The sequence below is a fragment of the Bombus terrestris genome, chromosome 7 (genome assembly GCF_910591885.1).
Source record: "Bombus terrestris chromosome 7, iyBomTerr1.2, whole genome shotgun sequence".
NCBI classification, from domain to species: Eukaryota; Metazoa; Arthropoda; class Insecta; order Hymenoptera; family Apidae; genus Bombus; species Bombus terrestris.
The window spans coordinates 2,800,208-2,825,986 of NC_063275.1; the positions used below are offsets into that span (position 1 = coordinate 2,800,208).

Sequence of the window (25,779 nt, forward strand, 5' to 3'; positions counted from 1 at the left end):
GCCATAGAGGACGTGCGTGAGCAGTGTACGTCGGAGAGCGAAAAGGAGGGAACAACGATCGAGAAAGTAAGAGCGAAGTCCGCGCAGAAAATTAAAGCAGAAGACAGTGGGCAGCCATTTTTCCCTGACACTGCTGTTTCTGCAGTTCTGTGGTGCTAATTGTCGAATTCCTTAACGATTTCGAGTTCGAGACTCGAGATCCGGTAGGAATAACAGGAGGAAATAGGTGCTGTAAGACTGAGAGATTTTCGGTGTTGTTTTGTGCACACACCGAGATAAAAAAATAATAACTGTGCGAAGAGATAACGATAAGAGGAGTTGAGACGTCAATGATACGGCGTGGTGACGAGTGCGTGTGTAAATGATCGGCATAGAGTAGTGGGGCTTCATCGTAGTTGGCTGAGAGTGGACAGCCGAAAAGGAGAAGCTGTCTACAACAGGAAGGGTGTTGTAGGAAGACGACAGTGACGGCGACGGTGACGACCAAGACAACGACGACAACGGCTAAGATACGACAACCACGGCAGCGATCACGAAAACGAAGATACGGCAGACCTACATAGGTGTCATTATTCTGTGATTCGTCTAGGGATCCCTAGAAACTCGCCTTGTATCGAATCGTTAAGTATCGCAAAGTGCACACAGTCACGCGCCACCGCGTACATTAGCGCCACGAGATGGAGAGGCGAGCTGCTTTTGTGCTGCTGGGGATGCTATATTTAGCGGGCACCCTCGTCATGGTCCAGGCAGGTGAGATTTATCCTCTCTTTCGGATTGCCTACTATTCCGCCATTCATTTAGTTCATTTTACCATTTATTGTTTCTTATTCCTTTCCACCGTTGTCTTTTAGCGTTTGTTGTACACCCCCGTCACATTGTCAAGTCGTATTCGGAAACTATTCTTCGAACTTCCTTCTGTTTTAAGAAGATAGTACCTTCTTCCAGAAGTATTTGAACGGAATGAGGTATTTGTCGAGTTGGAAAATCTTACGCGTTTTATAATCTTCGGTTATAGTGGGTGCGTGATCTGACAAAGTGTCGTTCTGACGAATAAAACCTCCGAGATACAATGTAAGACTGCTAGTAAGGATCTATGTATATATTTGATTATTCTAAAGGTGCCTTCAGACAATCAATAACATTGTCAATATTTCAAGGTTCTTAACATCATTGTATAATATTGATAATATATATTGATAGTCTGAGGGCACGTTAACGTATTTGTTGAATTAGTTCCTTAAAAAACGTATTTACTGTATCCATAGACTATATGTGTGACTATAAAAAATTGACGTACAGAGGTTACTAGCGATTGATGTTACTAGCGAAGAATAAAGAATGTCAATCGAATCTTGTTTCTGGGAAAAATGTTCCTTCTAACGGACACTTCTCAGTTTTTCTCTCGTTTCTTTAAAATTTCCTGTAACAACAAATTTTTCTCTCCTCGCTTCAACATAATCATTACAATTATTGACATGTATTTTGATTATAATCTGACGAGTTTAAAAAATTCATTGGTACTATGACGTACATGTCACATGGTGTCTAAAACGCTTCCTTATCGTACGTGCTAATTGCAAGCAATGTTTTCATTAAATTGAATATAGTTACACATTTTACATACTCCATATACAAAAATTACCGTTTTAAATTAAAAATATTTGTTTGAAACATAATTTCCGCGAATATTTTGCGTTAATGCAAGCGACATGTCTTCTTAGATTATGAAATCCTATTTTTAGTTTTGATTATACCGCATTGCGTTAGAAATGCGAGTATCCCAACGCGGCATTGAATACGTGATGCCATCAACTCATCTTCAACCACGACTCTGTCTATGAATTATACGAATATTTGAACGACTTTCATCACCAAATTACATGAAGTGACTTTAAAACAGAATTTAGATATGGGATAACAATATTTCATAGTTCTCTATTCTTTCTCAGTAGCACTCACGTGTGTCTTAATCAACCGCCTTACTTCCATGTATAGGTAAGATTACTTTTAGAATCGTTTCCATATCGATATTTGAAATTTTGTTCGAATATGATACATATCGGTGTGGTGATGTTTGGTAGTGTTCGTGCAGAAATTAATTCCAACTGTATCGAAGTTTATTGGCAATGGTACATAATTTCTTGATGCTATTACATATATATAAAAATACATGTAAATGTATATACATATATTTTTTAATAATATAATATATACATATTTTTTTAAGTTAAATAGTGCGATCTACATATTTAATTTAAACAGTGAAATATATATATCTTTTAATTTAAGTAATAAAGTATATATATTTCTTTTTTATAGTACAATAATATAATGTATTTTTATGTTGTTCAATATGTCACATAAAAGAGTGAGGCAAAAATTTAAGTATGTAAGTTTGAAATATAATCCGGTAATCGGGTAGAGTAACGTATCGACTAAATTTTGACCTTTGCGGTCATTCGAGTTGCGCACCTCTAGTTATACCGACGCAAGACACCGGGATTCGGTCGCATTCGATGCAGCTACATTCCGAGAGACGTACGCAAAGTACCCACGCCAAGCAACTTTTGTTGCGTAACAATTGACCCTATTTTACTAATCCACCCAGAAAACTTTACTTACTTTTAGCGATCGTTACACGAAAGTTAATGTTTGGCCGGTAATTACGTAAACCGCGAGATTTTCCATCATGATAGTACGGCCAGTTAAGTTTCGTTGATAAATACGCTATTGTGCGTGCGAACACGTTTTCAGCTATTATTTCCTAACTTTTATAACTACTTTTACTACGATGTGTACAAGAAGTACACGTATAACCGTTCTTTATATTCAAAATCAATAGTTTCATTCATTTATCATACATTTATCATCTATATCATAAGAAAAGAACACCAAAATCTTCAATTTTATTTAAAAACTACAGGAGAAAAACAGGATGAGTGAGGTTTTTCATTTTATCAAGACTATACTTTTTTTCCAGTCGATTTTGGAAATGAATATCTTTCTTCTTCTTTTTTATAAAACTAGATGAATTTATATAATATCTTGTTCCTTTCAAGGTCATATTAGAACGTTCCTACTAAGTAATATGAAATTCAGAAGATTTTGTTCCTTTCAAGGTCATATTAGAATGTTCCTACTAAGTAATATGAAATTCAGAAGATAAAAAGATGGTTATCAGGATTTTTCTATGAAATATTCATTTATTAAACTGGAAGAAGACGTTCACAGAGCTGTGAAAATGTGTCGCGTGAAAAGTTTTCAAGCGTTCGTCAGAATACTTATATTTAGACCAGAGTCTACGAATATAATTTCCATTTTGTCTGCGTCGTGTTATGGGATGGGCAAGCCTAACGTTTCTTACGTATGATATATTTCACCGCAAAATTAAACAGATTTTGTTTTTGTTTTGATATAAATTCGAATTCTTACATGTTTACATTTGCAATTTTGTAAAATTGATATTCAGATTATCATAGATTGGCCGTTTATATTCTTAGTCCGCGTGTCTTGTTTATTGAAATGTAAACTTAACCTCCATTCTCTAGCACGGTGAATGTTTTCATCCGCTCTGTTTTGCCATTGCTTGCAAACCAGACGAGAAGAATGCTTACGTCTAACCCTGGGAGCGCCTGTCTATTTTTGACTCTTTAAGATGTACCATAGGATAATGCATCGGTAACAACGGCATGCAAACTTCAAACTCCACCGAACATATTTCTCAAATAATTTTCCGTGGTCCGTGAATCATTGTATTCCTAGAAAAAAGAGAAAAATGAATTTATATGAAATTCAAATTTATCTTATATCAGAATCGATTCTCTTTATTCACAAAATTTTCTTTATCGCGAGATCAATATCTACTGCTTTAAATGAAAAAGAACACATAATACAGATATTGACTTGGTTGTTTGTGTTTTATATAATGGAACCTGTTATATATCATTCGTATGATAAATAAAATTTAAGAAGTAACAACATCGACTGTAAATAGTATTTTGTATAAGTTATAAAAATATGAGTTTGTGGATGTTCGTGCATTTATAGAAAACTAAGAAAAGGAAAAGTACAAAATTTGCAGAATGCATATAATATGAAAAAGTATAAAATATCCAAAAGTGTTATGAGATGTACTAGGTGAGAGAAATTCCTATTTAGGTTTCATTTTTTTAATCATTTTGATAAAAATCTAAATTTACATAAATATTCACAGTTTATAAATGACTTAAAAAGTGTTTCTAATTTTTCATCAAAAGGATCAGAGAAAATATCTTGATATCTGTCCATTATTCATGGTAGTGGGCATGAGTGCGCCGATCGATTCCGAATGTAAACGTTTTTTGCCGAGCTCACTATTCTATACTCTGTCCGTAGAACGCGAAGGCACGAACAATTTCGTGCGCTTCAATCGATCGCTTTCTTACATGTTATTCTATCGATAAGTAAGCAGGCAGTACTACCCAGGCAACTAGAGTGACTAGCGACCCTCGTTTAACTAACTAGGGCGACGTTTTTGGTTTACTTGTTCCGCCATATATTCCCACATCAAGGATTGCTTTATGCGTCACCAAAATAAATCCATTAGAGTATCTTTAGTTTATTACATAACTGTTACTCGATTGAACTGACTGAAAACTTTTGTCTTTCTGTATTCTAGGTCTGGGTTAGGTCTAGGTTAGAACTGATCTCGAATGCTAGTCACTACCTGTATATAGATAATCCATGACGATTGATTAAAAGGATTCATTAAAAGTTTTATTTGAACTTATTGATTTTATCAGGCTTATTACTAATCTTTAAACTAAGAATGTTGAATAAATTGTTTTTTTGTTTTTTCATTTGACTTGATTTTAAAAGATTGTCTTTTCAAATAATTACAATTCTATTGACGTTTTATTCTTCATCAGTTTCGGCTGAAAAGGAAAAGTTATGAATTGTCATTAATGTATTATCCGTTTGTGGAACGACAAGCTAATAATCTAATTATCGGCGACTTAAGAATATATTATTTCTTAATGATAGTGTGAAGTGTAATGAGTCGTTATGGTGAATCATAATGCTTAGTCGATGCCCGACCTTTGTTACAGCTGCTGGCAAATACCACTATGATGTATACGGATTCGTATGCAGTGTTGTAGCTTATTTATAATTTTACCGATTCGTCATCGAAATGGTAGGTCGTGTGACCTCGCGTACCCATTGCTGCTTTGTAGCTTACATCTGTCGAGAATTAGGTAGGTTTATTCAATTAATTTAAAATGCCCGTAATCGTTCTGGGGAGTTACATTATATTACCATCAAATTATTAACCTAAAACGGATTATGTATAAAATTAATATAAGTTATGGTCAGCTATTGATATGAAAAGTATTGGCTGAAAAGTAGAAAGAGTGAGTATTCTTTTATCCATATTACTTACCGATAATTCAAATAACATTTCTTTTGAGTTACGTTGAATCATCATAGAATTCTCATGCATGTTGACTTTCTATACAATATTATTCGTGTAAGGCGAAATTTGTTCGCAACAGGCATCCTTACGAATTCCAATGGTGTGTAATTATGTGTAATTTTTGGACTGTAATTAGGTGCCAAAAAAAATGCATTTTAATGTACACGTAGGGAGCACGTAGTTGGATCGTTTGATATTATTTAACATCACGATGCAAAACAGTGTTGTACGAAATTGTTACAGAAATCCATGAAAACACCTGACCCGAAATAATCGCTCGAATCGAGATGAAGCACTGTGTAGCCTACTTTATTTTTGTTTAACTAACCTTTTCAAATAACTCAAAAAACTCATCCTCTTCGAATTTTAATTTTTTTTACTTCACTTGTAGGATTAAATTGTTTTGTTATTATGAATGTGTTAAGTTTGTTCCAACATAGGTAGGGATAACCCTAGTGATTTTCCAAGAAAATTGTTAATGGGCTCATCTGATGTGGTTACTATGGAAACTTGAAGACGAAAAAAGATGGCGGAAGAATTTCTCTTGTTCTGTACTTGTCATTCAATCAATGAATTTGCTCCATCTTCGAAGATCTTACCCGCTCATTTTCTTTGTATGTGTTAGGTCGGAAGGTGTATTCCCATCAGAATTGCATGCGATCAAGTTAGATACTATTTCAGGCGGCAACCTGAATTTTGTTACGTCATTGAATTAGTCGAATTAAGTATGAAAATTACGCTCTTTGTAAAAGAGTAACCAGAGACTAAAAAAATTTTTTTTTTTATCAAAGTTTCCCTTATTCATTGAAGTTACGTGATAAAGGAGTCGTTTTGTATAGGTTGGGAAGTTTCATTATGTTTTTCACGTCTATCTGATGAAAGTCATTTAGAGAAGATTAAGTTGACAACTTTGTTGAAAAAGGCACTTTTATCTTCTATTATAGACTACAAATCTTATTCACCTTTATAAATATTGGTATCTTCTGAACGTTTATGTTTGTTTAGCTACTGGCCTTTCCGATATCGGATTTCAAGCGCTGCCTGTCTCGTTTAGCTCGAGATAATATCGAAACTCGAGGACAAGACAGAAGGTTATGCTAGAGGAAAAATCACTTAAGTAACTCGTGTACGGAATTGGTTTTTGTTGGTTACGGTTAACAGATTTGGATATTTGTTGGTCTTGTTAAATGACTAACTTTCTGTTAATTCTAAGTCAATTGATAACTTCTGTTAATTCTAAGTCGATTGATAACTTCTTTCCAATGCTTATGGGACTCATCGATATTGTTCATTTTGTAGATCAAACCTTTTAATCTGAATAATATTTGATTTAATCACTCAGAATAATTTCTTGTAAACATTTTATATCACTAAAACCGAACAATTTGTATATTACGTGCTTTTATATATTCGTGTATACGTACTTTTTCCAAGAATTATAAAACATGTACGAAGTTATTCAATTCCTCAGTAGTTTTACTTATCTGCTGGACTTATTGGAGCAGAAAAATTGTAATGTATTCCTATTGGAAAAACTCTCTAGCTCTACTCTCTTACATCAGGCTGATGAGTTTATCAGAAGATGCAACGACTGTCTTTTAAGCGACCCATATTTGAAATTCATTTATCTTCTAAGCTTGTTGGTTAGCATGCGAGTGAATTAATGTGACAAAATTGGATGGACATAGAAACTTCATGTGCAAATTGAGTTCGTGATAAATATGCTTGGTTATTATGTGAAAAATTTGGTCATTTATTCAGCCTGCTAACTTCATTCATATTTAGAATCTGAAATGAAAAATAATAATATATAAGTTGAATAAAACATAATAAATAAGATGAATAACTCATTTTTGAAACTTGAATTAACATTGCTTTAACTCTTTAATTGCACGAATCATATGCTTATTTTTTCTTTGAACGAGTTCAGTGGTTTCAACTTTATAATGGTTAGAAATTTTCGACCTTTGACACTGTCAGAATGGTAGAACGTCTTTATGTGCATTGGCTATCTTACGTTTGTGCTTTATCTCGCGAGTATGTGCAAGTCCAATTTGCCAAATTGCGTCCTAGATCACGGAGCGTTCCAATTTCTGCGTCCTCCATCGTGTTCTTTATATTTTTGCATAAAGAGACGTCCGAAGATTTTCCGACTCCTCTCGCATGAGTTCCTGTGAGCGTTCCACATGGAACTCGGTATCTCCAGGCCAAACAAAAAACGATACTGCGTAGTTCCAGTTCGGTCCAGTTGGAGGCAGTTCGTTGTGCGAATACAATAAGTCCTCTTCTGCCGGAATATTTTTACTTCGAATTAAATGTACATTTAAGTTTGTTTCTAAAACAGATAAATTATGGAAAAGCATTAGCTACCATTACAATTCTTTTGTTTAAAATTATAAATTATAAACCTTTAATATTTTTGTGATAATATTTAGGTTAGGTTTTCCAACAATCATTTCTAGGGAAAAATAAATAAATAAAATAAATAAAAGTCAACTATGATGTTAATAAAATTAAGGAAATATAATCTAAAGGGTTATTCAATTTCGAAGGCATTTGGTCATTTTTGGTAGAATTCCAAAGGTCGAGTTTGCTAACGTTATTAAAACCGTCAAAGATCGATTCTGCGTCAGTGGTGCCATTAGATGTCGCATGGTCGGTCACGCGGTAACAGTTTGAATTACGAATGAACGCCAGGTTTCCAACTCCCTTTTACAACCGCGCCTAGATAGAGCCACATAATTCTGCAATATAGTCACTTCTGATGCTTAGGGTTATACGGCACGTGTTCTTCGTGCTATCGATCCCTTTTCCATCCTACTCTGCGTTCTAGTACACCTCCGACTTTGTAAACAGAGTGGCTCGTCTTGTTCTTTATCTTATCCGTTTTCTCTATAAACTTCTGACGCTTCACATCTTTCTCTTTGTTCTTTCTATCTCTCTTATAAAATTTCGTAATTAAAAACTTACATTATAAATTCGCTAAACAACTGGCGATGATCTTCAATCTAGAAATAACTGTTGAAATAAAGGTCATTAGATTATATTCCTAATATAATTGCTTTACGTAAATGTTTAAATTGCAAACAATCATCGATTCTTATAGGCGTCTCTTGGTCGCGGTATATTCTTAAATCGGTTAACAAGGAAGGCAGAAGCCAGTAAAGCCACTTTATAGGTCAGCCCGATGTGTTTGTGATTATCAGTCTCTTTTCCCTGAGCCTGCATGCATTATAATTTCATCTGGTCGAGTTGGTGTCTACGAGGACGACGGGGTGTTGTAAAAGAATAAATCGCTAAAAATAAATAGGAATTGCCGAGCGTGTATGTCCTCTGCCCCGTGGAACCGGATCAACGTGTTCGTTACCGATGTTCCTGCATTCTTGCTGCTGCACTGTCGTAATTGACTTTTTGGCGCCGGCCGGTTCCGACTCGCCGTTGCGAGTCCATCGACTAAAGTGCTATTTTCTACCGAATCTGAAGTGAAGAAAGCCATGTTCGATGCATAGCAGGAAAATTCCTTCTTTAGCCTCTTTTATTTATTATTATTTAGCTTATTTCCTTTCTGGATTCCGTATACTATGCAAAATTACTCCGTATACTCAAGCAAAAATAACCAGGAAGAATCTAGGGACATTTTGAAGAAATTTTAGAAAGCGATTATACGTATATATAATGAAGATTTAGTAATTATTCGTTTACGATTAAGAATATAAAATAAACATAAAAGTACTTAAACACTTACTATGAATGGAACTTTAATGAATTTATTATGCGTAGTACGGAAAATATTTTTAAATTTTATTAGCACTGTATTGAGACAAGACTATCATGTTATTGGGAAAATTCGAAACGAGTCTGAAACATATTTTGAATAATTCAAAAAATTTTCTATGCTAAGTGTCTGAATACTATCATGAGCCACTGTAAGTAATATAAATTGTTTTCTTAAAGAAGGAAATATTTATAAAAAAATACAACGTTAGAATAACACTACTATAAGCCGATTTCAAAGTTCTACAAGGAAAAGTTATCATATAGTATAATACATTATGCAGCACCATGATGTGCTTAATAACTAGGAAACCTTAAAATTAAATCTCGATTGATCACGTGCGATCCGACCTTATGTTGAAAAAGCCTGCCATAGACTTAGCAAAAGAATGACTATATCTCTTCAAGAACAGCACACTCGTGATCCGTTCCTCGTAGAAACCAAATGCTCGTACAAGTCATTATCTCCTGATGGTTGTTGTCGTACATCCCTTGATGTGTGCTCGTATGTTCTTCCCGATAAAGTAACCTACAAGGGAGCATCGGTCGTGCACGAGAATCAACCTTGGTCGATCGAGTGTAGCGACTTGAAGCCGGACGATATGATCAGATGGACCAGAAACGGACAATCGTTGGAACCAGAGCTGGCTAGTGGTCAGCTGACGGTTCAATCGCCGGTGGGAACAGGAAGCAGCACTCTGCGAGCAATGCATGCCACGGATAGCCATCATGGGGACTATAAATGCACGCAAGACAGCGACGAGTTATTCCATCTATGGATAAATTTTGGTTCGTATATGTCGAGCTCCCTTCGCTTATAAATTTTAGACTGTGGATTTTAATGCGTTTTTAGGGAATTTGGAAGTGTAGAATTTACAGAATGCGCATAATATGAATAATGTATGAAATATCCAATGTGTATAGTATTTCTATAATATTTGGCAGGCGAAACAATTTCTATTTTTTTTTAATTATATTTTTAAAAATATGAATTTGTATAAAAATCGGCAGTCTATTTATATTTTGCTATAATATTACGCTATTTATACTTATATTCTGCTGTAATGTTGTATATTTATTTACATGCGATACTGCCCGCATAAACGTCTAAATGTTTGTTCGTCTTGAGTCTTTATCTTCATTAGGGGCCTGTTCCACAATTTCTGGATCAGTTTACACACGTTCCAACATATTTCAGTGTGTATAGGTTGCTTAATCTACATTTGTTTTCGCGCATTGTAGTTCTCAGAATATATACGCAACGAGTACGGTATCGCCACGTAGATTTATTCAACTATCTCTTGGAATTGTCTCTTTTCTTATGCATTTATGGGAAATCTGAAGGTGCAAAAATTCACTCAATGCATATAATATACAAAAATGTATAAAATATCCAGAGTAGATATTATTATATCTGGTAGATGAAATAAATTTCTATTTACGTTTTATTTCTTTCGTTACGTTTATAAAAATACAATAATGCATAAAAATCCGTAGTCTATCCATATAAAATAAATATGTGTGTCAAACACGATGAAGAGAGATACTAGGGATTTTTAAAAATTGCTTTTCGATAACTGGCCAACTTAATGAAGCACTATCATAATTATGTATCCAGGTACGATCTGTAAATGTTTATTCGGGCAGTATTGTAACTATTTTTTAAATATTTACGTACCTTGATTGCATTTTGTGCTTGTCTGTGTATGCATTTTGAATAATACTTGTTTGTCTCTCCTGTATGTAAATGTAACATAATAAATGCTTATATAATTCTTATTGCACACCAGGATGTGGAATGTTAATTTTAAGAGTAATTGAAGGTGTAACAGAAGATTACAGTCTGTTTGAAATCAACTGGAAGTCGCTTTAACACTGTATGCCCGCAACATGTGTATAATTTGAGAAGCTTTCTCCATTCTTCAACTGTATTATGGGATACAACACAAATATTGCGTTAATTTGCACAAACCAGATTCATATTAATGAATGTATTGACATAACTTATACAATTATTATATAAAACTATTTTCATTGTTCAAGTATTATTGGACAAACTATAGCAAAAGCGTGATTTTGAAGGATCTTCTTATTTTTGTTTAAGTATCAAGCATATTCTTTTTTCAAGTCTCAGTATTTTAAGATAGCCTTATAGAGCAATATACCGCAGGCGGTTGTTTCTAAATAGGTACCTGTCCGAGTTTCAGGTGTCATCACTGTCCTAGATTCGAATTTGTTGAAATTGCGATACCTGTAAATTTCTCGAATCGATGAAGAGTCATATCGCTAATGACTATCCACCGACTGTCATCGATCAATCCTTCATTCATTAACCCATACGAAAGTTCAGAATTCACTCTGGGATTAGGATTATGAATCTAATGATGTTCGCCCGTTGTTCGAGCTTCTAAGTATATTTGTTTATGTGAATGATCATTAGTAATAGTAATAATAATTATATACAGTATATATATAGTATACATAGTAATAATACATATATTATACATAGTAATAATAATTATTTGAGATACTCAGTCTTTTTCACACGTTATCACATGGTGAAACGTATTTTATGACTTGTACAATTAACGTGGAGCTCTATACTATTGTACTCTTTTCTGATGACGCATGGATTTATGACTATGTAGTGGTACAAACGTAAATGATAATTAATCGCGACTAATAACCATCCTTGGCTTGTTAGTGCTTGTTACTGCTTTTATTGACTGTATCATATGAGATGGAACAATGGTCCAGAGAGTACAACTGCTGGTGGAAATTGCTGTGACTAAACAGAGTGCGTTTCTTATAATCGTATATGTACAGCTTATCCATTTCGAGGATACAGTAGTATTCAAACTACGAAGTATTAAAATACATTTAGAAACCTTGTATGAATATATAATGGAATATATATATATATGTAAAATGTATTTGTACACCACTATATTTATTTTTGTATTTATATACCTACTGGTTAATTAATTACACTGTAAGTAATTTCATATCATTTGATAATGCTTTCATATAATTCAAAATTTGATATTACTGAAATATAATGTAGAACCTAATAAAAAAACGTGTCATGGGAAAATAAGGGTGTGCACAGATATATGTACATGATGTACAAATACTTTTTCTAGCCACTGTATTATGTGTTATATAAAACATTTTAAATAACATTAACACTGTAAGGAAATACGATTATCATGGGTGTATTGGTAAAGGTTGAAACAAATGTAAAAATGTACATAGAAACTACAAAATATTTGGTCAAACTACACATATATTTCCCAGAGAGCACAAAAATATTTAAACAATCAATTATTCGTTATATTAATAAGCCACAATATCCAGTGGGACTATCTTTAACGCTTACTATATGTTTAGCATTGTATATACTAATTTTTTGCTAAATATATATTTGCAGTAAACGTCTTAGACGTTCAATATACATTATCAGATTGCTTTCAAATTTAACCAATATAATCATCTCATTCATATCAACTATAGTGTTAATGATATTTCAAAATATTTCATATAACACATACATTATGTAGATAAATATAATTCTTTATAGTAAATGTTCAAGTACTTTCATCAATTGATATATATATATAATCTTCAGATACCTGTTCTATATACCAGTTTCATGATGTAATTCAAACGTTACAGTGTTTTGCTATCCATTTATATTACTGCTACTGTTTGTTTGCAATTCTTATCGTAGCGAGGCGTTTATTGTCCCGCGAGTGGAGGAGCTTCGAAAGCCTTGAGTACATTATTTCATTCTTGCAGCTGCCAGTATCTAACCGTACATGTATTTCCAATTATTTCTTAATATGATAATATTCGTGCCAATTTCGAATTTAATGACGCTTGAAGATTCTTAGAACTTGAAGATTATTAGAAGGATAAAGATGCAATTAGATTTATCTCTGTGTAAAACTGTTCTGCTAATAAAACATTAGCTGACTGTGTTAAGGAAATTGCTGTGTAAAGAAAATCTTTCAAATGCGTACCTTGCATGGAATAAACAATACATTAAGAATCTCTTTATTTTTATTTGTTTAATTAGTGGACTCATAAGGTATTTGAGCGAAGCATAGATTTTGTACTTTTTGGTAAATAATATCAAACAATATATGTATTTTGAAACTGCTAGTATATTAAAAAACTGTATTAAAGAAGATATAAGATATAAAGATCTACAGATTGTTTTATCCGGGAGTAAATCGATTGTCATGTTGTTTCTGTTAAAAATTCGAAAGATAACGATGGTCTGGACTGTTCTGATAAGAAATACTATTAAAGATAAGAAACGTAGGATCTTGAATACCTTGAGAAATTTTGAAAAATATGTTATATAATTCGCATTACGAGTTCAAATTGAATTTCTAAACTCGGAGAAACAACTGAAGTTATTTTTGTTTTACTAAACAAAAATTGTGAAATTAACAAGCGTATGAACTGATGTTTCTTTGTGCTATGCAAATAGCATAGTAAGTTTGTTATTTAATGTCATCTTATGTGAAGAAGAATAAATAACTTTTGATATGAAGTAACAATTTGGTTTTTTTATGAGACAGATAAGAAGATCAGAATACTTACATCCACGGATGTTCCAATGACATTAGAATGCGCAAACAAAAGTGCAGGAGAAAAGCTGCAATGGTTTAAGCAAGATGTTCCCATCCATAAAGCATTAGCTGGTAACGAAGATTTAATTAAACTGGATAACGAAACAGGTACCTTGGAAGTTTTGAAGATCTCAGAAGCTGTGTACGGAAATTATACTTGTAAAGGAACCAATTATACCACAAAGTACGGGATCGTACGTAAGTATAACCTTAAAATCCTTATTCTTAAGGGTTTCGATCCTTTCTACAATACAAAACCTGCCTTCCTTCTTCTTTTTAGTTTTTAAATTTAATTTTAGTCGAATATTTATTATTTTCATTTTATTTTGTTTTTTTTATAACAATATTGTTAAATATTATATCATCTTTGAAAAATAATCTTTTACAGAGACTCCAGAATTTTGATATATTTTTTACTATATTTAATTTTTCTATTAATTTGTTTACAATATTAAGAGTCTTGTTTATTTGCAGCAAAACCTACTGCATACCTTCCTGATTCAACAAGTGTGGTGGAAGGAGAGAAGTTGCATTTAACATGTGCCGGTAAACAGAGTCCTGGTATTAAGGTATCATGGACATTTGGAAACCAGAATTACACGCGCAGCGCTGGTCGCGTTAAACTCGGATGGGACCATGAAAGAAATATCTACGGAGCCGTCTTAATGGTTGAGAATATCGAGATGGACGATCGTGGTAACGTTTCTTGTAGGGTATCCTATAACTGGTCCGATACTGCTGAATCTCACGTGGCAGAGGCCCAAACATTCCTCAGGGTCAAAGACAAGCTCGCCGCACTCTGGCCCTTCTTAGGCATTTGCGCAGAGGTTATTGTTCTGTGCGCTATTATCCTAGTCTATGAGAAGAAACGAAACAAGGCTGAACTTGAGGAATCTGATACTGATCAGAGTCCTGACACGTATGTATATTCTTCACTTTTACTTGTTTCTTATTCAGTCTTAGATAATTATGGCAGTATAGTGTTTTCTCAATTTTGATTATTTCATTCTAGCCCATCTTGTAAAAGAAGCCTTTTTTATTTCATTACTAAAACAAGCAATCTTAATAATCTTAATAATAAAATCTAATATACTTTTTATTATTTCGTTAGGAAACCATTAAATTTAAAAACTTCTTTTTTAAAAAAAGCTGGAGTCAAATAGTCTAAGTTGAAAAAGTTGATATACTGCAGAGTTACTAAGATTCAAACTTGAAAATCTGTTTGAAATTTATTTATTAATATATACAGGGATCCGGGTACAAGCACAGGAGACGATAGACTAGAATACTATATACCACTGCGCGGACCTCTTCCACCCTCTAAACTTCCTGTCGATTCCCCTGACACGTCACCGACGTCGAAAATCCCAGGTCACAGGACGATCCAGTTGAATTCCTTAACCAAAAAACCACGCCGTTTGTCTGCACCGGCGCGGTTGTATCCCTCTCGCTATTACTTTAAATCTTTCCCTCTGAAGTCGTGCCATCGCTTTCAGCTTTACTGGCGCTTACTCAGAAAATTGAAAGTAAAGATATATGAACGCAAAAATTTTTATTTAAAGAGTACGAAGCGTACAGTTAAATATTCTTTAAACTATGCTTGAAACTTCTTTATATAGATAGATTATTTCATAAGTAGGTGGTCGAATATTTAGATTACATCAATATGGAATTATCTCAGAAATATTCTTATAACTATTTTCATATTTTTTAAAGCAAATAAGTTAAATATTTAAATTTTCTTATAGTGTTACCAATTCTTAAAAAATCTTGTACAAAATAATACGTTACCACATATTGATTAGCGTATCCGTGTCCCGTCTCATCCGTGTATGACTCATTCTCGTGACCAGTTTCACCTTCGAATAGTATTAACTGTTTAATAATTGGTTTTATCTCGTCCCGTAGCAAGCCAACACCCAACAAGGATTCTGACGTTAGGCAAAGAAAATGAAGGAAGAAATAAAAAGCGGCGAACGAACGAGAGTGATGCAGGATAGTGGAGCGGATGTGAGGGAATAATCGTGTGGCATATGCCGAAGTGACAATATAGATAATTGTTGCAAGGATGAGAGACAGCGGGGTAGGACAAGAGAGACCAAATAAGCAAGCAAACAATTTTGCGAGAGAGAATAAGAAATGAAATAATAAAGAAAAGAAACGATAATAACGTTTTCAGTGGACTGGCTAAGCTCAGGAAGTGAAGCCCGGATCCCCGGTTGTTCGAGCGTATACCTGCGTGGAAACAGGCTTGCCTGTACACAGAGAATGTTAGCGCGTGCGGAATTACAATTTACTAACAGATTTAAATTAAGCCTTATTATCGTGTTCACTCCATTTATCAAATGTTCGCCTGTCCGTACTCTCTTACTACACTGCTTTGATCGACGATCGAGAAGAAATAAAAAAAAGAAAAACGATAAAAAAATATATTGAAGAAAAAACAATGTACTGCTGATCTTACGCGTCGTATGTATCTATAAAAAGATAGGAGTGCGCGAGAGCGTAGAGAAGATGGTATATAGAAAAAGAAGAGAAAAGAGAGTAAGGTTAGGAAGAAGAGAGAATGAGAGAAAAAGATCGAGAGGGCGTGAAAGAAATGTTTTAAGTTTGTGTGTGTCTATGTGTGCTTGCATACGCTTGAATGAAAGAATGCAATAGCGACGAACAGAAGTAAAAAAAAAAAAAAAACAAAAAAAACAAAAAAAACAAAAAAAGAGAAAAAAAAGAAAAAAGAACGAACTAGTCGAAACGGTGCATACTCGCCAAAAGCAAACGTGCACGAGAATGAAATAAGAAATTCGTTTTTATTATATTTCCTGCTTGTACGAATAAATAAATAAATACATACATGCATATATACATACATACATACATACATACATACATACATACATACATATATATACCACATTCAAAGCGCATTTATTCGTTAAGATACTTTCTACAAAGAGTACTTGTTTCCCGTACTCTTTAAGGATAAAAGTATAAATTCACTGTTCTGTTCATGCTTTTTGGCGGGTATGTCTGGTACGTGATTCAAAGCGTGTAGGCACTTGTTTCTCATACTTGATGGAAGAAACGAAAGAATAATTTTATGGCAGGACCGAAATTATGTACTCGATACTAGTTATATAATAAATAGGATCGAGGAAGGCAATGCGTGCTATAATTAGCTTCCGAATATATCAGACTTTCGAAGGAAGTAAAAAACAGCTTACCTGGTGGTGTCGCCTTATAATTATAATTATTATTATTATTGTTATTATTATTATTATTAATATTATTATATTATTATTATTAATTATATTAATCTTAAATATTCCATCGTTCATGGAGAACACGTCGGAAGTCATAGTTTTGCGCGCAACGCCGTTGTTAACGACGTTAATGTAATATTAATTCTGTAATATTATTGCCATCGTTACTACTGCTGCTATTATCGTTATTATGATTATTACAAGTATTATCGTTAATTTTATCACTATTGTAATAATTTATGATCCGTACCAATACGATTGTCTTATCGACAGTATCGTCATTGTAAGTATTACTGTTTCTATAATGATCCATTTAAGAACTAGCAAAAGTGCAATTTAGGTACTCGGTGAGAAATTTCTATTTGCGGGTGCTACTTGTTACGTCTTTTATGTACTTCTATCATTGTCTCTAATGTTGCCATTATTATTATCAGCACTATTGTTGATATTAATAGGAGAATTACTACAGCCATGAATTCGCTCTTTTCGTTTACCTAATATTTTTAATATTTCATTATGCGAGTCACAAATTAAAAGTCATTCGTAGAACGTTTTCACTTTGACGTTTTATGGATGATGATATATACATTTGTGTCACATCTGCCCCGCTTTTGTTTTAGAACACATGCGATTGCATTTTACAGAAGGAATTTTATCTTTAAGAAGAAAGTCCAAACTTCAATCACAACTCTATTTTATAAAATAACTAAACAACAGAGATAATGAAAAAAAAAAACATTATGAATTTCACAGCTGAACGTGACAAACAAAATTCTGTTCCTGTTTGTTCTTTCAAAATGAGGTACTTCGACGAAACTTTATCCTTGAGAAGAGAAGCATGTATTCGATTAAAAAAGAATGTACAAACATTTTATTGCTCAAACATCCATGCTTGCTCGTAAGTACATGTAAAATGTTGCTGTAATAACGCACGGGTTACGGGGTCCGGACTCCGGACACCGGACACGATCCACGCGTATCTTGTTACGCATCGAGAGTTACAATGATATTTGTGCTGTGTATTTCTCCACGCGCTTTTGTACAGAACCGCGCATTGAGCGCGCCTTATCGATAACTCTTTGGTCGTAAGCGCTACTTCTGCGTAATTCAGTTAGATGAAACCGTGCGTGTTGCCCCCGATCGACGCTCGCAAGCGATCGAGCAAAAACGGGAAAGGAAAAGGTAGTAGAAAGGACTGTCAAATAAGAAAAGACAGAAGAAGAAGATAATAAGAAAAGCATCGGAGGAAGTTCTCGTTTCGAAGTCTCATTTCCTCCAAGTCCACTAAACGTGTTTTATGTACAGTATCGCTTCACTGAAGCGAAGTATATTTAATTGTCCGCTTTGGGTTCATGATCGAGGGAAAGCTGAGAAGAGGGCAGCACAGTCATTGACGCTGATTTTTCTTATCGTTCGTTGGAATCCCAATTCCCAATATGCTTCCTTACTTTGGCGCCTGACTTCCGTAATCCACATACACGCGCACGACCTCACCACTGTATTTACGCTGACTGGGCATGAAATAAAAGTCAGGTTGATTCGGTTGTGTGGACACGCCACCGCCTGCCGGATTATGCATATTGTTCTTTGATCGCTGATAATGTTCCCTGCGATCTTGGGTATAGTAACCAGGTTGGATGGCGGCTGTGTGCCTCGAACCCGGTGCACGCGGCAAACTGTACGTTGCTCGTGGTCCTACTATCCTATTTGGACCCTCTACGGTATCAGTACCGAGTCCGTTTGCGGTCATCTCTCTGTGACGAGGTAGACTGGAAACTGGTGGTGGCGGAGCTTTCTCCTCTGTCTCGAAGGCTTCGAAAGCAAAATTTGTGTTTGCACCTGAGGCGTAGTCCTTCCAAGCGTTACTGGCGATCAGACGATCCTGAAACAAGTTATCATTATTGTTATTGCAGTGAAAGTTATATCTAATAGGAAGATTATATAAAATAACATCGAACATCCTAACTTCATATAATTTTGTTTAATTTTGTCTATGAAGCTATCTAGCGAAGATCATTTGAATATTATATGTTTATATTCAATAGAATTTTTTTAGACTTCTTAGAGTCTTTTTTTAGACTTGCTACTATTTGTGACCTTTCTTTGGATACATACACAATAAAAGAGATTACATAAATAGAAGAAGAGAAAGAAAAGAGAAAGCAAGAGAAAAGTACCACTGTAGAAATACCTGGATTAGTGAGCAAACGAGCGTAGGACGAATAATAATTAGCGCGCCGATTGTATACAGAGGGTGAAGTTCTACCAGCTGGGATTAGGACGATGCATATCGTACGGAGCGTGTTGGTGATGATGCCGAAGATGGTGGTGGTGGTGATGATGATGGTGATCGCCGTTTTGTCGATGATACCGCGTCGCGTTCGTGCGATGAATCGGGTTGGGCGCGTCACAAGAAGCCAGAGGCAGCGAGTACACCCTCTTTACACCGTGATGGTCGCGAAGAGCGCGGATCATGCAACACAAGCGAAGCAGAAGATCGATTCGAGCTCATAAGAGTGGAGCAATAGTAGTGAAAGTTGAGTCTGAAGTGACACGAGTGTCTATTTCTGTATGTCTCAATTATAATGAGGGAGAAAAAGACACTTCTTTTCTTATTGAAGTATTCATGCGTTTCTAGTCACTCAAACATGGAGCTTCCATATTACTTTCACGGAGTGTGTCTACATTTAAGGAGAAGGTTACAGAGAGACCTTGTTGCTATCTCAAGTAAAAGCATCATTTTGCATTGGTTAATTTCAATGGGCACATAACATATTCGGAGAGCATATCTATTTCCCAACTATGTACTTGGCAGAATTCTAAGGAATAAATGACCTTTACTGTAAGTGAAATTCTGTAAGATTCTACCAATAGGTCCAAGATTGAAGCGAGTTACTTCTAATAGACACACATAAGTTGAGAATCAGCATTGCTCTAGACCATACCACAGCGCTAAGATGTTTATAACAAGAGTTAGATGCACACACAATACAAAAGGAAAGGTAATTAGGTTGCGAACAGAAAACAGAGAAACGAGAAAATTACGTAAAAAAAAAACAGGTGGAGAAAACGTATGAATATATAAAATGGTAGGTAATGTCGTACCTTCGTCGCTCGCCTCCTCGATGATCTGTAAAGAGTACAGCTTGCTTGTAGTAGAGCAAGAGCAAGTAAGGCAGCAACGCATCCGACAACAATATATAGCTTCGTTGCGTCGAGGAACAGATCCGACGTAAATGACGTCTCTTCATCCGCATCTCCTCCACCTAAGTCATTTACTGGCGACCAAAACAGAATAAAATGTCCAAGTTGAATGGATGCCTTATATATTACTTAATGGGTTTAACAATATGATCATACTATATGAAGCTAGAAATATGAACAGGCTAGCTTGTTACGAATAATAAACACGTTTTGTTAAGTTTGTTGTAATGATAACGCTTTCCTCGATGGAGGAAAAAGATATGATATAGAATTAAATACTATATTGCAGAAAAACTTAATCGGTTGTAAATTATTGTTTTAAGCCGAGTATTTTTAGAATTTAAATGTTTAATGATTGGCTTAATTGAATTTTTTTGACCGACAGTTAACGGTGATTCTTGAAAATTTTATTAAAGAGAAGAGACCATAACTATATGTTTTTATTCTGAAGGTTAATAATAGCAAAAAATTTCACATTACCTCGAGGAGCTCTAATGATCAAATACTGTGGATCCACACTTAATGCACCGACTTTTCCTGTGACAAGAGCTTCTTTTAATGCCTTTTCCGCAGCTGCACCGGTATCTATAGGTTTCAATGATCTGCCTTTTACTTCGTTTTTGTCTAAGATCAGATCCATGCGGGCAATAACACCGTTTTGCTCATCGTTCCTAAATGTAATAGTATATTTATTATTAAATAATAAATTCGGAAGTAAAATAGCACATATTGTAAGGATACTGACTTTTGTAATTCACTGAGACGAATTTGATAATAGCCTGGTAATTTGTCAAGAAGTGGAGTAAAGCTGTCAGATATCCTGTTTGAAATAAGTTCGAAATCTGGACTGCCGGGAGTAGGTGCCATGAAACCGTCACCCAAATTTATGAGCTTCACCTCCACGGTGTAATGCAGCCTTGGTGGAGCTGGCGTTGTAAGATCCTCGAGTTCTAAAAAAGTGAGACAAGTATTTAAATAATGCTGTTGAGGAAGCTTTCTGGAATTTGAGTTATTCAATCATTTAGTATTTATTTGTATACAACAAGCAAGAACTTCTCAAGGATGTCATAAAGAATATAATACTAATACTACTAATTAGTGATTATAGCATGTATATAATCAAAAACAAAAACCAACAACAACCTTCGAGACCACAAGATCTTATGCATATCCTTTCAGCGGATACAACGGGCACGGCATCGTGTTTACGTATTTTCTTGTTGACAGCATTAAAAATACCACCCTTGACTGGATACATCATATACAAGCAATGATCGTCCGTGAAAGAAAGATCTCTATTGTCCTTTGTTATCCGTTTTCTCGAGAACTTGAGTGTCGTTATACCATCCACTTTACTGCCGCCTGTGTTATAGATATCTTGAGATGGATCAAGCAACGGAGCATTATATCCGCTGATCCAAGTATCCATGAGAAAAGCTCGACCTGATTTCTCGTCGACCCAGCCCAACACCGCATCTGTTTGCGACTAATAACGAAGAGAGAAGTATCGATTTTAAATTTAGGGTTTAAGGATAAAATTCATTGTTGTAGAATGGAAGGAGTATTATAATGTAGTAATGAAAAGTTTGATAATATTAAGTGGCCAAATAATTTTTATTAGAACATAGTGCAAGGAACTTATGGTCTCAATGCATACCATTTTTTCGTCATCAGAGAATCCAACGCCGGTCCAAGTATTCGTGTTAGCAGTGGAAATAACAAACGATAATTGATCCTATAAGAAAATCATTAATGAACTATACGATGAAATCATAACTAAGAGAATTTATCTTTATTATAGGAAAATACCTTTCGTCCTTTGTAAGTCCACTGAATAGAGTATTCACAGGTACCATTTGCAGGAGAGCAATGTCTTGGATAATGCCACTCACCGCTGCAATTTGAAGTTGGCGCTAATGCATCACCATCACTAGCCATTTCTTGTTTCTTTTTTTCATCTAAGGATATTTATAAATCACTAATCAATACTATATTTAATTCGAAATTAACTATATAATGTCATCAACAATGTTGTAATACAACGTCGCTAATGCATGTAAAGGACATATTTTCTTTAACCTACCAAAGAAATTAAAAGTTACTGTTCCTCTCTGTGCTCCATGACCATGATACTTAAGTTCATCAGCCTTATAAAAGTCCTTCACACTGACCTTGGCTTTTTCAATGCCACTGGGTGGGTGATGAACATATTTTCCAGGTTCTTGTCCTTTAGCCCATATCACTTGCATATTACCATCAATAATTTCGTGGTCGGTTAGTTCATTAGCTACCAATTTTCTTCTGAAAAGTATGGTCGTAACCCCATCACGTTCAAAGCCCATAGCAGCAGTCAAAGTGTCTCTTCCGCCCCAATATTCGTCTTTCTTTGGTGTAGACCTGTCTCTAGTGTAATAGTCGCCAATCCTGTGACTGTTGCCTCGTGCTGATCCTATTATAATGTCTGTGCAGTCCATAGGGTTGAAATCGTGTTTCGGCGTGTATTTGTACACTGCAGGTAGGATAGCTTTGATCATAAAACATTAGATTAGATTAGAATCATCTATAAACTTCATTGATTATATGATCAACTTAAAGTAATGATTAATAATTTATGACTGTGATGGAAAGGGTTCCCTGTTGCAACATTGAAATATCTACCACAAGATGTACAGCTATTGATAAAAAATTCATTTTACAGTATTTTCTCAAGTGCAAACGCACTTACATAGGAGTTATAGGGGTATTATGCGAAAGCAACAAGGAAAGCTTGTACCAAAAAATAAGTACAAATTAAAAGTATGAATATTATCTCTACTATATGTTTTATTTAGATATGTATATGTTAGTATCAATGCTACTGATTATATGAATACGTGACATTAACTTAATCTAAATTATCTTTTTATGTGTTACAAAATCTACTATTTTGTTAAATATTTTTTATATTATATTTTTCTGTACTATTATGTCTAACCAACAATTCTAATTTTTGTCAATTAAGTTGATGAAATTTTACACCCATTTAGAAGTATCTAAAATTAAGGGGCAAATTTTGAAGATTAGTTCAGACAATGAAAAATACAAAATCAAAAAGTATTCCTAGATATGAATCAACGTTAACTAATTACAATATAAAGCCCGTGCAGTATGTACGAGGAGAGACAAGCGGTTGTAATGCCTTATCAGCTTGTTTTACCTTTCGTTGCACTCGACTTAAGACCTAAGATCGGTTCCGGCTCCGAGGTTGGTTCTGACTTTGGCTCCGGCTCTGACTTGGGTTCCGGTTCAGACTTTGGCTCTGTTTCGGAACTGGGTTCCGGTTCGGACTTTGGTTCTGGTTCAGATTTCGGCTCCGGCTCTGGTTCGGATTTGGGTTCGGGTTTAGAGCTGGGTTCTGGCTCGGATTTCGGTTCTGGTTCAGAGTTTGGCTCTGGCTCAGACTTGGGTTCTGGTTCAGAGCTTGGTTCTGGTTCAGACTTGGGTTCAGGTTCAGGTTCAGAATTGGACTCTGGTTCGGGTTTTAATTCCATTCGGGATCTCGATTTAACTTGAGAAATAGGCTCTGGATGAGATATTGACTTGTGTTCATATTGTGTCTCAGAAGTTAAAATAGCCTCTGCCTTTGTTCTTGGTTCAGCGTTCGTTAAGTTTGATTGGGATGTTGGTTTTGGTCTTGAGCTTGGTTCTGGTTCAGATTTTGGCTCAGGTTCTGGGCTGGGTTCTGGTTCTGAGCTAGGTTCAGGTTTGGATTTGGTTTCTGGTTCTGGTCTTGGTTCGGGCTCGGATATAGGTTCTGGTTCGGATTTTGGTTCTGATACGGGTTCGGGCGTGGTGTTGGTGCTGTCGACAGTGCTCGGCTCGGCGACGGGCTCCCCTGTGCAAGAAAGCATCGATCGTCGTGCCAACTACCTACTGCTTATTGTTTACAGACCACCACCTTGTGCGTAGTGTCTCAAATATAAAAAAGGGACGCCAAATGCTCTACTACTCATTGGGAAGCATACTACATGTTGTTACTATGTAAATACGGAAAGCAGGGGTCTCTTGTTCTATATCTGAGTTAAGTATTGATACATACCATTCACAGAAATTCCTGTAGACTCCGGTGATCTCTTTTTGCGTCCTATATGAAGATAAAGTATATCATTTAACATTATTTGTATATAAATTCAAGAAACTGAAGTATACAAGTATAAATTAACTCGAATCTCACCTTGTTTCGTGCTGACGCGATATGTCACACTAGTTTGCACCGTCACATCGACGTCAGATCGAGGAGTTGAAGCCAATGAAGTCACATCATGAGCTTTAGCCGATCGTCTCTTGGTACCTGACCTTTCAGTTCCAGATTCAGGTTCAGGTTCGGGTTCGGGTTCAGGCTCCGGTTTGGGTACGGCTTTCGGTTCTGACTCTGGTTCCGGCTCTGATTTTGGTTCCGGTTGTGGAAGCGGTTCATCCTTTGGACGTTCCTGAATTTCAGGAAAGGCGCGACACATCGGTGTCAGGTCATTTGGTCGCCATCCAACAGCAACCCAGCTAGTACCATTTACCACCATAATACCCTCGAGTTCTTTGCTTTCCTTTAATATCCGCCAATAGAAGGTAAAATTGTCAGAGAACTTTTTCATTGTATATGCGTCCAATTCTACGTCGATGGTTTTGATCGGAGATTCTAGAAAGTATCATTATATTTACTTCTTGCTTGAAATTTATTTATCTTTTATATCTCAAGAATTAATATTGTATATTGTATTCTATTTTTATTTTTTAACAGGTAAGTCACAAATAATACAAATATAATAATTTGGAAACTATAGTACAAGAAAGTAACTCCAATCTGAATGACTTCTGGAGAAGGTACCAAATTGTGGTTTAATAAAACTTACTCTTCGCGCAACCCGGTCCAAACCAACCAATATTGCAATAGCAGTGCTTGGTGGGTGCGGTCGTGCCGCCATTGTCAATGCACGTGCCCTGAATACCGCAATCCGAGTCATCCAGGCATTCTTCCTTAAATTCACACCTTGTACCGTGATACAGTCGATCACACCTGCATCGACCTACCAGATATCGACCGTGACCGCTGCAATCCTCTCTGTAAGACTTTCTGTCGATGATCTAACGGGTATAAATTATAAGGTATCAGCGACCGTGATGTAGGTAACCGGAAAAATTGTTTTACAAATTTCGTTCTACCATTTGCTGTTATTACTTAATACTTTTATATATTTATTGATAGTTAAACATTCTAGTATTTGTTATATTTTGGTTATTATTCTTACATTGATATCGGCGCAAGACCAAAATCTATAACTCGCGCCCCATTCCTCAGCTTCTCGGAGAAGCCGAATCGTGCAGTCTGTACAGGTGAAATTCTGAGGTAATTGTACGGCATAACTCTGTGCCCTAAAAAACAATAATTTATTTCTTAAGTACCAAAAGTATTATC

At 35.3% G+C, this 25,779-nt stretch overlaps 2 protein-coding genes and 2 long non-coding RNA genes across 10 annotated transcripts in view; 2 read left to right on the top strand and 2 right to left on the bottom strand.

Annotated features, from left to right (window-relative positions):
- LOC100650116 (basigin) lies at positions 1-17,347 on the top strand. The gene is made up of 5 exons (XM_012309858.3): positions 1-750; positions 9,752-10,015; positions 13,816-14,064; positions 14,341-14,785; positions 15,775-17,347. Exons 1-5 carry the CDS (start codon positions 678-680, stop codon positions 15,818-15,820), a joined length of 1,077 nt encoding a protein of 358 aa, XP_012165248.1. The 5' UTR covers positions 1-677; the 3' UTR covers positions 15,821-17,347.
- LOC105665874 lies at positions 3,654-8,370 on the bottom strand. 4 transcript variants are annotated; one of them, XR_007224613.1, is made up of 4 exons: positions 7,861-8,370; positions 7,470-7,787; positions 5,077-7,240; positions 3,654-3,758 (listed from the first exon to the last, which is right to left on the bottom strand). It is a non-coding gene; the product is annotated as an uncharacterized LOC105665874 (long non-coding RNA). The 4 variants fall into 4 exon arrangements; XR_007224614.1 differs by lacking the exon at positions 3,654-3,758 and adding an exon at positions 4,001-4,913; XR_007224612.1 differs by lacking the exon at positions 3,654-3,758 and having other exon boundaries at positions 4,001-5,578; positions 5,781-7,240; positions 7,861-8,367.
- Positions 8,374-8,960, top strand: LOC125385403. Its single transcript, XR_007224620.1, has 2 exons — positions 8,374-8,484; positions 8,559-8,960. It is a non-coding gene; the product is annotated as an uncharacterized LOC125385403 (long non-coding RNA).
- The window catches only part of LOC100649576, a 17,375-nt gene continuing 7,810 nt past the window's right edge, over positions 16,215-25,779 (bottom strand). Inside the window, exons 4-17 of one of the 4 annotated variants that reach the window (XR_001098806.3) lie at positions 25,613-25,736; positions 25,217-25,448; positions 24,544-25,002; positions 24,409-24,453; positions 23,527-24,204; positions 22,414-22,854; positions 22,140-22,288; positions 21,988-22,065; positions 21,474-21,816; positions 21,076-21,280; positions 20,811-21,001; positions 20,232-20,404; positions 19,318-19,565; positions 18,869-19,008 (exon numbers count right to left, since the gene is read on the bottom strand). Coding sequence is in view for 3 of the 4 variants with exons in the window: in XM_003396236.4 (XP_003396284.2) it covers positions 18,571-19,008; positions 20,232-20,404; positions 20,811-21,001; positions 21,076-21,280; positions 21,474-21,816; positions 21,988-22,065; positions 22,140-22,288; positions 22,414-22,854; positions 23,527-24,204; positions 24,409-24,453; positions 24,544-25,002; positions 25,217-25,448; positions 25,613-25,736 (3,556 nt within the window). In the remaining variant the exon portion in view is untranslated. Of the gene's footprint in view, positions 19,009-19,161; positions 19,566-20,231; positions 20,405-20,810; positions 21,002-21,075; positions 21,281-21,473; positions 21,817-21,987; positions 22,066-22,139; positions 22,289-22,413; positions 22,855-23,526; positions 24,205-24,408; positions 24,454-24,543; positions 25,003-25,216; positions 25,449-25,612; positions 25,737-25,779 lie in introns of those variants that run through there. The other 3 variants (XM_003396236.4, XM_048407246.1, XM_012309857.3) reach the window with 3 other exon arrangements.

Coding starts and splice junctions, on each gene's coding strand:
- LOC100650116 (XM_012309858.3), top strand. CDS start 678: ATGGAGAGGCGAGCTGCTTTTGTGCTGCTGGGGATGCTATATTTAGCG. Junction 751..9,751: donor CCTCGTCATGGTCCAGGCAG/GTGAGATTTATC, acceptor TTCCCGATAAAG/TAACCTACAAGGGAGCATCG. Junction 14,065..14,340: donor CACAAAGTACGGGATCGTAC/GTAAGTATAACC, acceptor GTTTATTTGCAG/CAAAACCTACTGCATACCTT.